Raw genomic sequence first — 13058 nt, forward strand, 5'->3', positions numbered from 1 at the left:
CTATGTGTTTACATATATTCAGGTGAACAGGTTGGCTGAGTATTTTAGAATGGAAGCTATTCAAGACACTCTGGGCATTCATCTTCATCTCTCTAGGACCTGACAGGGAAAAAAGTGTGGATGCCCTGGAAGAGACTGACTAGAACTAATGTTACAAAATGATCTAGCTATGTCCTAAATTTTAATAAATGCATAATTTAATGCATTTAAATCCAGCTCAGAAATAAAAAGCAAATGCTTTTCTGAACTGCAACAACAGCAGGGGTTTTTTTTTTAAAAAAAGGAAAAAGAACCACCCCCGCACATAGAATTTCCCAAATAATACTATAACACCTGAACATTGAATAGCTCTGTCTTTCATGTTTGGTCTGATTGCAGTTTTCTTGCCTTCTGATTCCTAAATTTCAGATTATTCTATGAGCCAGTCACAACACCTTGTGGACACACCTTTTGCTTAAAATGCCTTGAAAGATGCCTAGATCACAATGCGAAGTGCCCACTGTGCAAAGATGGTCTTTCACAGGTAAAACGTTCTTTCTTTCTTGATTGGGTTAGCTTATTGGGGATTGGGTACGAAGACAGCATCCTATTGGATCCCAAGCCACTGCACTGTGCTAGAGCAAAACACCCCCTCAGACCATTTATTTCTCCTGTCTTAGAGCCACCCCTCCCCTCTCCACAAAGTCCTCCAGGGAAATGAGGCAACATCTAGCTTTTTATGAACTGTCAGTAGTGAAATTAATTTGTGTTGGAAACAAAAGTATCAAAATGATGATAAACATGGATTCTTGTTCTAATCCCATCATGGCACCTGATTCACTATCATGTTGGGTGAATCTTTTGTCCTCCCTGGGCTTGGACCAGATGAGCTCCGATGTCCCCTTATCATCAATGTTTATTCTGTGGTTTGAAGAGATCACTCCCAGGTCCCCAGGAAAACCTCACAGACCTTCACTGTGGTCCTTGCCCCACTCCTCAGCTGCCACTGTACTTATTAGCAGACATTTGTCTGCTGGAAAATCTCTGGGGCTTCCAGATTCTCTAAAATGAATCACCCAAACTGCCACCTTTGTCTTTCAAATGGACTTGCTGTAATTTTCTATAGCACAAGCAGATGTGGGCATCCGTCTTGTCCCCCCATCCCAGGGACTTGTGTACCATATTTTACAGTCAGTATAAATGTTCCTTGACCCCTGTCATCCCTGAGGAGAGGTTGGAGATGATGCAAGGCTACCTCTAGGTGAATGTAGATCCAGAGGAGTCATGTGTCAAGCTTTCCCAACACCCCAGCATTTAAATTAAGGGAAGGGAGTGAAATAATCATCCAGGATAGCCCTGAAGCTGTGTATTGGGCTGCCGGGCAGGGTCAGTGTCATATCTGGCCTAGGTGAAGAGGTGGTACTTGCTGTCCTGATTGTAGGTGAGAAGCCCATGGTCCTTATACTTCAATAATACATTGGTGTTGTGGCAACACTACAACATTCAGATTAACAGAAAGAAGGAAAATCTACCGTTAAAATTTTAGTATGTACCTTTACTGGGTTTTTGTTTCAGCATCAGCGGAGGAGTCACCTCCCTCTTGGAGAGGCTACCTCCTGAGTCATTGCTTTTCCCCAAAGACTGGGACTGGTCAAAGCAGCCGGTTTTTCTGCAGCCAGGCAATGGCAGTGGCTGAGAAGGCATCGTGGAGGCAGAGGCTGTGAGGTCCTGGACTTAGGGGCTAGAAGATATTCCCATCTATCTCTGTGTCTTCGCACAGGGTCACACTTGCACCATTTTCCAGAGAGAGAAATATCTTATTCCGATCATGTTCACTGCGGAATAGGCAGACGTAGCCCGTACTGGGAAAGGAAAAAATGTCTGAAGCCTGCCGTTTTATACTCAGGAGCTCCCCCTGCTGGGTCTGTGTGGCTGGTTTCCATAGCCAGCAGTTCTCTGCAGATGTTTTCTTTCCCATTGCCTGGTTCACACAAACACCCACTCCTTGCAGATCCCTGGATATGCACGGACTAGGGGTGTTTGGGAGGAGAGTAATAGTGACAATTGACAACTGAGCCCGAGTTAGGTTATGAAATCAGGGTTTATAACATAAATCCAGTGATACCTAGACGGTATAATAAAAAAAATAGGCAAATGAAATCACCAGTATAGCTTTTCTTTTTAAAACTAAAGTTAGAGGAGAAAAAACTATGTATAATATATAGACTTGAAATATCCCGAAGGCCAAGCATTGGGGTGGGGTTGGGGGTGGGGCACAGCAGGAAAGGATCAATAATTGAAAATTGCTTTTTAGTTCCCTGAACCTTTTGACCACGGACTTTCAGCATATCCCAGATGGAGACCATTTCTGGGAGCTTATAAACGCAATAATCAGAAAAAGGAAAGGAAAGGATTTTCTCCCTTTTTTGACAAGAACGTGATCTCAGTCAATTTCAGCGTTGTAGGAAAGCTATGACATTTTTAAAACTCCATTGCAGGTCTTTTCCCCTTTTTAAAATAATTTTTCTAATTATAAAAGTAATTCATTGCATGTGGGGTTTTTTTAAGCTAAACTCTAACCTCCAGAGAATATATACATTATGATAGTATCAGCTGGGTCTAAATTACTCCAGTATGTGGGACATTTAACTGTTCTACTGATTACATCACAAGTGGTTTGTGTTTTTCTGTTGACTGCATAATATCTAATTGCCTTGTTCCCCGTATAGTGCTTGGCATCAAGAAAATACAGTAAAAATGTCATAATGGAAGAGCTAATAGCTAAATTCCTGCCAGAAGAACTCAAGGAACGAAGAAGGCTTTATGAAGAGGAAATGGAAGAACTTTCTAAGTATGCATATGCACATTGCTGTTTTCAGTTTCACTCATACCAGGTCATAGAACTGAAAGTGTACATTCCCTCCTAACTCCTCATTTAGTGATACCATGTTGGTAGCTTGAAATTGGCCACAGTGAGAGTATTTAACACCACAGAAATTGGCAAATGCTGTAACAAGGGCTTACCCGCTCCATCCTCAGAAAGCGAGTTGTTCATTTACCAGCACCCACTGAAGAAACCTAAGCCGAACCACTGACCAGGTCACATATTGGCACTAGTAACTGGGTATCACGGATACCAAATTATTGGAATAATTTAATCAGGGGGGCTTAATGAAGTGCAGTTGACCCTTAAACAACATGGATTTGAACTGCGCGGTTCCACTTATACGTGGGTTTTTTTCAGTAGTAAATATTATAGTCCTACACTATCCGATCCGTGGTTGGTTGAATCCACGAATGCAGAACCGCGGATACAGAGGAACTTCGGATACCGAGGGCGACTCTAAGTCATATGCTGATTTTCAACTGGGCAGAGGGTTGGCGCCCCAACCCCCGTGTTGTTCAAGGGTCAGCTGTATCCAGAAGACGGTTTTCAGGTACATAAGGAGGTTCTATGAGGTTAAGAACTTTGATATCAGCCAGACCTGGGCTTATGATGCAGTTTTGCCACAAAGTGAGTATACTTCATGACCCTAGGCAAGTCACTTAACGTCTCTGGGCCTCAGTCTCCTCATCTGTAACTTGGGGATAATAACAGACTTGGACTTGTTATGAAGATCAAATGAGCTAGTGCATAGTAAGCACTTAATAAAAGCAATAGTAAGAATGCTGCTTGTTATTATGCTTCCTCTTCCATCACAGGTATTGTGAGAGGTAGAGAGTAGGGGTGGAGAAAGAAGTGAGGCTCCAAGCTCTCTGCCTGGCCGGAAGAACAACTCACCTAGCAGAAAAAGCAGGAAGGAAATCACTGATTTCTGTCTCTCATACTGCTGACCCCCCATCTCCCCATCCCTGGTGGAATTCTCACAGCATTCTGGGGGCAAAGTTCCCAACGGCAAAAGCTGTTCTGGATTTATGCTCACCCTGTAGAGAACATTTCTAAACTGCCACCAGTTCGTTTGTGCCTCTCACTTTGAATAACACGCTGTGCTGGGGAGCCAGAAATGAAATCGTTCTTTGCTCATTAACATATTAGATCTACTCAAGGCATCTTTATCTTTATTTCTGATTCTTAAGTTCACCTTGAGTCTCTCTGGGCTCTCTTCTCAAATACCATTTAATGTCTGATTAACAAACACTGGAATATACTAGGTGGATTTCTCTTAAAAGGAATCCTAAATTTAATCCTTTTGAGATTTGGGCAAATGATCTTATATATCTATTGGTAAGTTTATGTTCAGATGTCCCTGTATTGGATTTACTAGACAAATAAAATAACAGTGATCCAGGAGGAGCTGGCCCGATTGGTGGTTCCCCATCAGGCCATGTGTCTGAGTCTTCGTGGGCACATGTTGAGAGGCAGACTCGTAGGTGTCGATTTCAGAGCTACTGCACTAGTGTCTCTGGGGGGGTGCAGTGGCCTGTTGTCTGCGTTTAAGGGCCTCCGGTGATTCTGATGCACACACAGGAGTGTTTGAACATCACTGGGCTAGATTACTCTTGCCTCTCCACTGCTCCCTCCTCCTCCCAGCTGGGCCTGCCATGCAGATCCTCTGGGGGCTTTGCAAATATGTGAGATGTTCACGGGGGTTTTGCAGAGATTTTCCCACCATTCCTCTGGAGAGCTGGGTCCACTTTTACCACCCTTCCCCATACTGCCAGCAAGACACCTGGAGAGATTGTTTGGAGTGGAGAGCATGAAAGAAAGAAAGAATAATATGAGGTATAACTATCACCGACAATGTTAAGGTACTAGAGAACTTCATTACCCAAATTAGAATGTGTAGAATGTCAATTTTAATCGTAGCCCTTAGGCTAACCTGTGCACCGGATAATGGGATTCAGCCCACAGCACCAGATGCATTTTCGTATTTTTTATCAGTCTCAACCTGATGTCTCCTTGCCTTCCTGCGGGGGAACCACATGGTGAAATTTGACCAGACTTTCTGTGTTCTGCTTCAACGCTGTGAGATGCATGTCCTTTGCTCTTCCTGACAGCTTAAATAAGAACGTGCCTATTTTCGTGTGTACCATGGCATATCCCACGGTTCCTTGTCCCCTGCACATCTTTGAGCCTTGTTACCGTCTGATGATTCGTAGATGCATTGAGACAGGCACACGACAGTTTGGCATGTGCCTTGGAGATCCTGTCAAAAGGTAAGTGAGGAGCTATGCAAGTAAAGGGAGGTTGGGTGGAAAGGGTTTTTTGTTTTACTTTGGGGCCCTCCCAGGAGCATTTGTAAGGATCAGGGTCCCTCTGGCCCCTAGTTTACCGTGTGAGAGGCTGCCTGTTTAAAGGAACCCCAGGATCAACCTTTTGTTAAACAGGTGGTATATAGTCTAAAACGTGTTTTATAAGAGTGTGGTCCCTGGAGTCAAACTGCCTGGGTTCATATTCTGGCTCCATCCTTGGAGCAAGTTTGACTTCGGGCAAGTTACTGAACCTTCGGTGACTCAGTTTCCTTATCTGTAAAGTGGGTACAATAATAGTGCCTACCTCGTGGGGTTTGTTGGGAGGATTGGTGAGTTAATAATGCACATGTGAGCACAGTACAATAAATGGTAGCAGTTACACGTTAAAATTTTTTCTCATACAGGCACTGCCTGTGGTGTTATTGCAGCTATAGACCCTGGGACAGGCAAGAAGGCAGAAGTCCCTCAAGGCCCAACATGGGGTTATAAAAATGGGGGGAGGTGCGCAGGCCAGGGAAACAGCTCATCAAGAATTTACTTTCTTGAGTCCATTCCCCATAAACAGGTTTGCGGAATATGGCTGCATCCTAGAGATCAGAAATGTTCAGTTCTTTGCTGACGGCCGCTCAGTGGTCGACAGCATAGGCAAGAGACGCTTCAAGGTCCTCCATCAGGGCCAGCGGGATGGTTACAACACAGCTGACATCGAATACATTGAAGACCAAAAGGTGAGGGTGGTCAGTGCCACGAATCCTGAAGCCAAGCTAGCCCCGTAGCTTGGCAGACCAAGATGATTGCAAAAGGATTTCTGGGCATGGATGGGGGCCTTGGGATTTCTCACCGATTTGCTGCTGCCACACTGAATGCTGCCAGGCTGCTGTTCGATTGTGGAATGGCAGTGATTGCGCCCCTTGTCTGGGCTTTCCCTGCTTAGTTGCTGATTTATATTCATGCATAAGAGATGCCAAGCCAGGCCAACCCTGGGGCCCATTCAGCATAGGAGTTAGGTCTCTGCCAGGGATACCAAGATCTGGAGCTGGATCTATACATATGTATTTTATTTTTTGCTTTATTTATATCTTAAACCTTTTTCTTTTGAGATAATTGTAGATTCACATGCACATGTCTATTTTTAACTGTGCAGCCTGGCCAAGAGCCCTTCCCAATAATCCATCATCCCATAAGGCAGAAAGATGACATGTCCAGTTAATCCTTGGTTTTCTGAACTAACGGGTAGAAGAAGAGGTAAATAATCCCATAAGTGTTTATATTTACATTCACTACACAGTACAAGATTAATAAACATTTGCTCAACGAATAAATGTATTTGACATGGAAGATAAAGTTACATACGGAGACACAGACACTGCTCCCTCTCTTCCCGGGGAGCAGTGGGAAAGCAGATGTTTAAACAATGAAAAGGAGAGAGGCGTGAACAAGCACAACCTAGTTTAACAGCACGCCTCCACTCAGGCCAGTTAGCATCACTGGTTTTCTATATGTCTGGCTGTTTCAGCTCATTTACCCAGCTGAACCTTTCTCTGTCCTCCACCCTCAGCAATACTTACACACAGTCCATCCTCTGGCTGAGGAGCCTTTCACACGCTACACAGGAGAAAGCCAGAAGCGTGAGTCTTCCCGTAGGATGACAGGCTGGATGCTCAGATAGGCAGGTGTCGAAAGGGGCTCTAGGCATGAGGGAGAAGGTACAGAATGCGTCACTTCCACTTTGATACTTTCAGGTTCAAGGAGAGGATTGTGCTGAGCTCATGGGATTACATAACTGTGTCTATGAGCAAGCGTCGTCATGGTTTCATTCACTCAAATCATCTCTGAAGAATCGGATACTCAATCATTTTGGTCCAATGCCAGAGAAAGATGCTGATCCCCAGGTATATAAAAATGTCTCTTTGTAATCAGTCACCCCCTCCAGATGAGAGAGCCTGGGGTTTGTGATTAGATGCGTGTGTGGTTTCCACCCAGCAAATTTAGCGTAGAGAGGAAGATGGATCCGAATCGGTCTTGTTCGGCTGGGCAGTAGGCATCATGGGTAAGAACAAAAGGACCCCACATCAGAACTGGAGGAGCTAAAGTAAAGCAGTAGGAACTTGGATCCAAGATAGGTTTTAAGAGATTAGTTAAGTGAGAGGATGGGCACACAGGCACCATCAACAGAAGAACCTTTAATTGTGAGTCCAGATTCCCACCATGATGATGTGTTAGGGTGACAGGATTCACAAAAGGCCAGGCTTAAGAGAAGGGTACCTAGGGAGCTGAGACCAAAGGCTGCCACTTCCTGGAGGCTTCATAACTCTCTCCCTGATTGCTGCAGGAGCAAGGAGTGAGGAGCTAGGGCCAGCCGCCTTACAGGCTTCCAACTGCAGGATCACAGAAACCTTTCACCCCCAGGTCCCTCCACGCTTAGCCCTGCAGGTCCAGACCCCTGCCATTGTCCTCATCAGGGATGAACAAGTTTTCCTGAGACAACTGACCCAATCCTTAAATTTACCCTTGGCTGAGTTATACTAGAAAAGAGTTCATTAGATTCTACTGGATCAGTCTATTTCCCGGAGGGACAGGTCCATTTGAGAGATCAAGCTGCAGATCTGGAGCTCTCCAGGAAAGTGGAGATAGTTAAGTTTCACCAAGCTTTGTTTGCCTGGTGTACGTCAGGGAATACTCTCTCTAGGACAAGGCTGGAGATATCCTAGTCAAATATTTTCCCCCCATCACCTTTCCACATTCTGACCTGGTTCCTGCATAATCGCCTCCATAACTTCCTTGATTCTTTCCCTGTACTCATTCCTGACTTTATCACAATAGTAAAATAGAATATGTATATTCTGACTTCCATGCCAAAAAACTGGTCCTCCTTACCTCTCTAGCTGTGTGACCTCGGCTAAGTCCTTTCCCCTTTCTGACTTTTCCGCCCATCTCTGAAATGAGGGAGGTAGACGAGGAGGTCTCTAAAGTCCCTTCTTCCTCTTGCATTCCGAGGCTGTAAAACACCAGTCTGTTCCCTAATGCGCTGCAGTGTCTTGGTTTCTCCGGGCCGCAGAGGTGGCTCCTTTTCCCGCCCCCATTCAAAGGCATCGTGAATGTTGGAGGGAGAAAGGCCATTGCTTCCAGATGATCCAGCTCCTGGCTCTGGGCCACTGTGACTCAGGACTACGGCAGAGCTCTGAGAAGCCTCATGGTCAAGCTGAATGTTCCCCTTCACCTTCTGGAAAGCATTCTCCCCTAGTCAGGCAGAAGATAGCGATCAGCAGTGGTAACAGCATCTTCCACAAGACAAAACACAGGTGCCACTGTGTGATTCATAAGGGCTCAGTGACACAGAAAGCCGAAATCTTGGGTTTCATTTCACGTCTTATTAGGACTGTTGCTTTGGCAGCAGCAGCAGCAGAAAAAATAAAACCCATCCAGTTTGATCGAGTCAATGCTGTAGCCCCAGTGGTCCCATTAATAAGAATGTTCTAAGCCTCTGCAGGAGGTTTCTTAGGAACCACCACGTGTATTCACATCAGCTTAAACATCTTTGTTAATGGTCCTGGGAAATACAGTTCAGGATATGGCAGTCTAACATTCAGAACTCATCATAGGAGGGATAGCACGTTACAGACTGCAGCGAGGGACAAAAAGAATCCAAATGGAGCTAGAGGCACAGAGAAGCAAAGAGGCAGTGAAGGTTGTGGGAGAATCAGGTGACCAGTTTGGAAGCAAACAATCCCGCGTGTAGAATGTGGTTCTCTGCAGTCCTAAAGCCAACCTTCTGAAGGGTGTGGGCAGAAAGCTCATTTGGGGCTTAGTAGGAAATTAAGTCACCAATGTCTGAAACGTGTACCTGGGACGCTGCTGACAAACAGAATTTTGGTGCAGGATCACTGTAGGATAGGAAAGCTCTTTATTAGAGGAAACCTGGGATGGAATATATTTCTATGTGACTGTGTTTTCCAATTGGAATTTTTGCAAAGTGGGATTGCTGTGCTTTGGGGCTGTGAATCATAGGCTCTGGTTTTAGGGGAGAAGCTAGCCGTGGCCCCGTTTAGTGAGCTGGCATATGTGGACTCTGTTGCCTTCAGCCAGAAACAGGGAAATGGAGGTAAGAGACATGCAAAGCCTAAGGGGTCATGAGAACTGAAGACCCATATGCTCTATGCATCAGGCCAAAGGGCCTAAACAGAATCTAAGAGGTGGAAGAGGCTGAGTAGCTGTCTCTCAGTATCCATGGGGGTTTGGTTCTAGGAGGCCCCATGGATACCAAAATCCCTTCTATAAAATTATGTAGTGCAATGAGTACAATCAGCCCTCTGCATCTACAGGTTTCACATCTACAGATTCAACCAACCAGTTTTGATCCATAGTTGGTTGAATCCATGGATATGGAGGGCCGACTGTAGTAGATAGTTCGGCTTGTAAAATCACACTGGCTAGAAGGTATGGTGTATTTGTTAGGAAATTGATGTGTTTGCTTTAACCACTACCAAAAATAACTGTAGCTTAAACTAGATAGAGAGTGTAAGTCATAGAGATGGAGGGCTGGGGCATCCCTGTTCCGTGAGATCATTCAGACCCAGGCTCCTTCCTGACAAAGCCCTTTGAGTGTTGCCCTCATCCTCCCGATGGAAGAGGGCTGATCATCAGCATGTCTGTGTGCTAGCTAGGGGAAGGGGAGACAAAGAGGAAATGAGGGCGCATGCCCCTTTCCCAGAGCATGGCCTAGAAGTCACACTTACCACTGCCTTTTACATCTCCTTAGCCAGGACTTTGTCTTATGGCCTCACCTAGCTGCAAGGGAGGCTGAGAAACGTAGCCTTCCCACCCCCACCCCCTGGGTGGCTGTATGCCCAGCTAAGATAAAGGGAAATAGAGATGGGGGGTAATTAGCAGTCCTTGCCACACGCGGAAGCAGTTCCACCTGGGATGTTTCCTGGCAACTTTGGAAGCCTACAGGCTAGGATCACTTCCACAGGAATAAGACGAACCCATTGCATTTCTCTTGCAGATCAACCCCAATGGCCCGGCCTGGTGCTGGTGGACGTTAGCGGTTCTTCCATTGGAAAGCCGAGCTCAGCTCCCGTTCCTAGCCATGAGGTCCCTAAAGGATAGACTGAACGGTATTCGGCGAGTCCTGGCCTTTATATCCCGAAACCAAAACTAGTGAGTGGATTGCTGAAAAGGAGCTCCCACGCTCCCCTCACCACCATGGGGGAGTCGTCTTGTAAATACACCTAATTGCAATAACATCTTAGAAGGAAGCATCAAACAGAGGCATTAGCGTGCTATTGATCAGAAAGAGATTAAGTAGAAAGACCAAAAGAATGTGATCTGTTTGAAACTTTCTTTCTTAAGATGCTTCTTGACATGCTGCACAACTACATGCACAGCAGAGGTTGTTTAAGAGCCCAGAAGAAAAAAAATTTTTTTTGATTTTGACGTAAAATTTTCTCAAAGTTTAAAGTGATTTTGCTTTAATTTTCTGTCTTTCATAGACGAATGACTGTGTGGTTGAAATGTGATGCCCAGTTACTAATCATGTTGCTGCATTATTTCACTGACTTTTGAGGTGTCATTCCAAATGGTTCATATTTTATATAGCGTTGTGTAAAATAATGTTCATACTTCCTTCTGTATTAATAATTTATTTTCTGCACTATCATATCCTTTTTTTCTACATGTATGTTTGTAACTATTTAAGTGTGCATTACTGAAAAATACTGCTTTATTTATTGATGTGGTTTACCATGTACCTAGGGGGAAGTAACAATACTAGAAATGTGCAATTTTTGCTTTAACAGTTTTTGCTACATTTGATCCCAGTTCTTGAACCATTTTTGTATCTATCCAATTGGATGCTTAAAGGAAATTCAGAATCATGCCAAGATCATCTATCCTTACAGATTCTATTTTGCTTTCAGTTTGAATCCAACAATATAAAATACTTAAGGGATTTGGCATAGGTTGTGGAATAAGCCAGGGTACAATAAAAGTAATCCATTTTCTATGTGTCATACAGAGCCAGGATGAAGGAATTATTTTCCTGGAATCAAGAGATGAATTAGAGGAGTGTCTTCTATTACAATCTCTTATAGGCATTTATTTCAGCAGTCTAATTACATCTTAATTTCTCCCCAGGGCAGTTAGTAATGGGACTTTCAGGCAGGATAATACTTAACCCTTCAGAGGTAATGGTTTTCAGTCTGGCGTGTCACAGCCATGCCCAGCTAGCCTCCATACCTCACCTCTTCTCAGGGTTCTGAGGATCAGGGCCTGGCTAGCGTGTGTGCAAACACTTGATGAAGGACGGTTCATTATTAAAAGTGTAAAGAAGCCAGGAAAGAGGGTAGAACCCTTTAAGAAACCCTCAAACTATCTTTTTGGCTTTTAAATCTTTTCAAAGGAAGCAATTAATCCATGATTTTATCTAAACACGGTCTTTCCTCCTCACTGAGATGGGCCAAAGATTTCAATACAGGGGAAGAATAGTGGTAAAGGGGGTAAGAGTGAGGTCTTGTTTAGCTTGCTTAGTGCCAGTTTGATTTCTTTAGTGCCAGGACAACCTGAAAACAGGAGTGTTATAATGACAGAGTGAAAAGACTAGGACAGCGAAGAAGTGAATCGTGTTGTTCCTACCTTCACGCAAATTATCCTCCCCCCATGTGACTCTGGACAGCTGCAGTGCGAGACTCCCACACAGCCCATCCACTCTGTTCCCGCTAGAGGTTAATGCCTCAGGTAATCAGTCTGGCTTCTTCCATCACCACCTGTGGCCAGAAACGGAAAAGGGAGAATGAGATGATCCAGGCAACAAAAAAGAGATTCATGTAAGCAGAAACCAAATAACCTTTTCTGCACTTTCTTAATGAACACCGTGTTGTCAGAACATTATGTTACCAGGTTTGATGTTTGGAGCCCAGCTGGGCTGGTAAAGAATGGAAGCATAGGTGTGGTTACTGCCTAAGCAAACTCTACAAGGCTCAGGTAGGAGGAAATGAAAGGCTCCCTCTCCCACCTGGTGCCCAACCATGTGGTCATAACACAGTCCTAGGACAGTAATTTCCTACTGTCTAGTGTAAATGCAAGAAAGAAAAGGGTCATAAGTGTCTTGGATTGCTAGATGTGTTACTTTTGTGATTTCACTTTTTCTGAGCACCAGTTTGTCAACTAGCAAGTGGTGGGGATAAATACTGCATGTAGGGTTCTTATAACGTTACATGAGATAATATGCATACATCACTTAGCATAGTGCCTAGCACATAGGAGTCATTCAACAAATAGTAGCTACGATTAGATTATTCATAGTTACAAATATCATCAGGGGACTACATTGGCATAAAACCCTGCCTTTACACACAATACCCATTTCCAATTCCTTTAAACTTGGTTGGGGGAATCCACACCTCTGATTTTCAGACCATAACTTGATGAAATATTTACATGTAATGCCTTTGAGAGTCAAGTCTGTTTGGGAAAATGAAAAGACTGGAAAACAAATTAGGGTCAGAGATAAGGGAGAATCCCATACCAGCAAATTTTTCCTCTTTCAAGAGGGCTAAAAATTAGTGTTGTTTGGAGGTCTAGAATTTCTGATATAACGGAAGCCTTAAGTTCTAGCTCCATTAGAATAACCATCTCATCACTTCCTGCTCTCCAAAATGTCTAAAAGTCCGCATCATAGAATATTTCGCGTTGGTAAGAGAGGACCTAACCCCAGCAAATGTAGCTTGGCTGGGCAGAGTTGCACTTTTCTCTCAGTAGCCTGGATACACATTTGGACTGTTTTACAGCAAGCTTTTGTTTCAGTAGTGGCGGGAGGCAAAGTGCAAGGCTAAGCCTTGGCTTTCTTTGATATGTACTTGAATGGGGTAATCAATTGGACATGACTA

At 44.2% G+C, this 13058-nt stretch overlaps 1 protein-coding gene across 2 annotated transcripts in view; it reads left to right on the forward strand.

Annotated features, from left to right (window-relative positions):
- The window catches only part of LONRF3 (LON peptidase N-terminal domain and ring finger 3), a 33395-nt gene extending 21413 nt beyond the window's left edge, over nt 1-11982 (forward strand). For both annotated transcript variants that reach the window (XM_082680782.1, XM_082680783.1), the window contains 6 exons: nt 409-523; nt 2709-2830; nt 4978-5136; nt 5738-5900; nt 6915-7064; nt 10178-11982. In XM_082680782.1, coding sequence (XP_082536908.1) covers nt 409-523; nt 2709-2830; nt 4978-5136; nt 5738-5900; nt 6915-7064; nt 10178-10333 — 865 coding nt within the window. In that variant the 3' untranslated portion in view covers nt 10334-11982. The remainder of the gene's footprint in view (nt 1-408; nt 524-2708; nt 2831-4977; nt 5137-5737; nt 5901-6914; nt 7065-10177) is intronic.
- Nucleotides 11983-13058: the final 1076 nt, after the last annotated feature.

Source organism: Grampus griseus, assembly GCF_964374135.1.
Source record: "Grampus griseus genome assembly, chromosome: X".
In the NCBI taxonomy this organism is placed as follows: domain Eukaryota; kingdom Metazoa; phylum Chordata; class Mammalia; order Artiodactyla; family Delphinidae; genus Grampus; species Grampus griseus.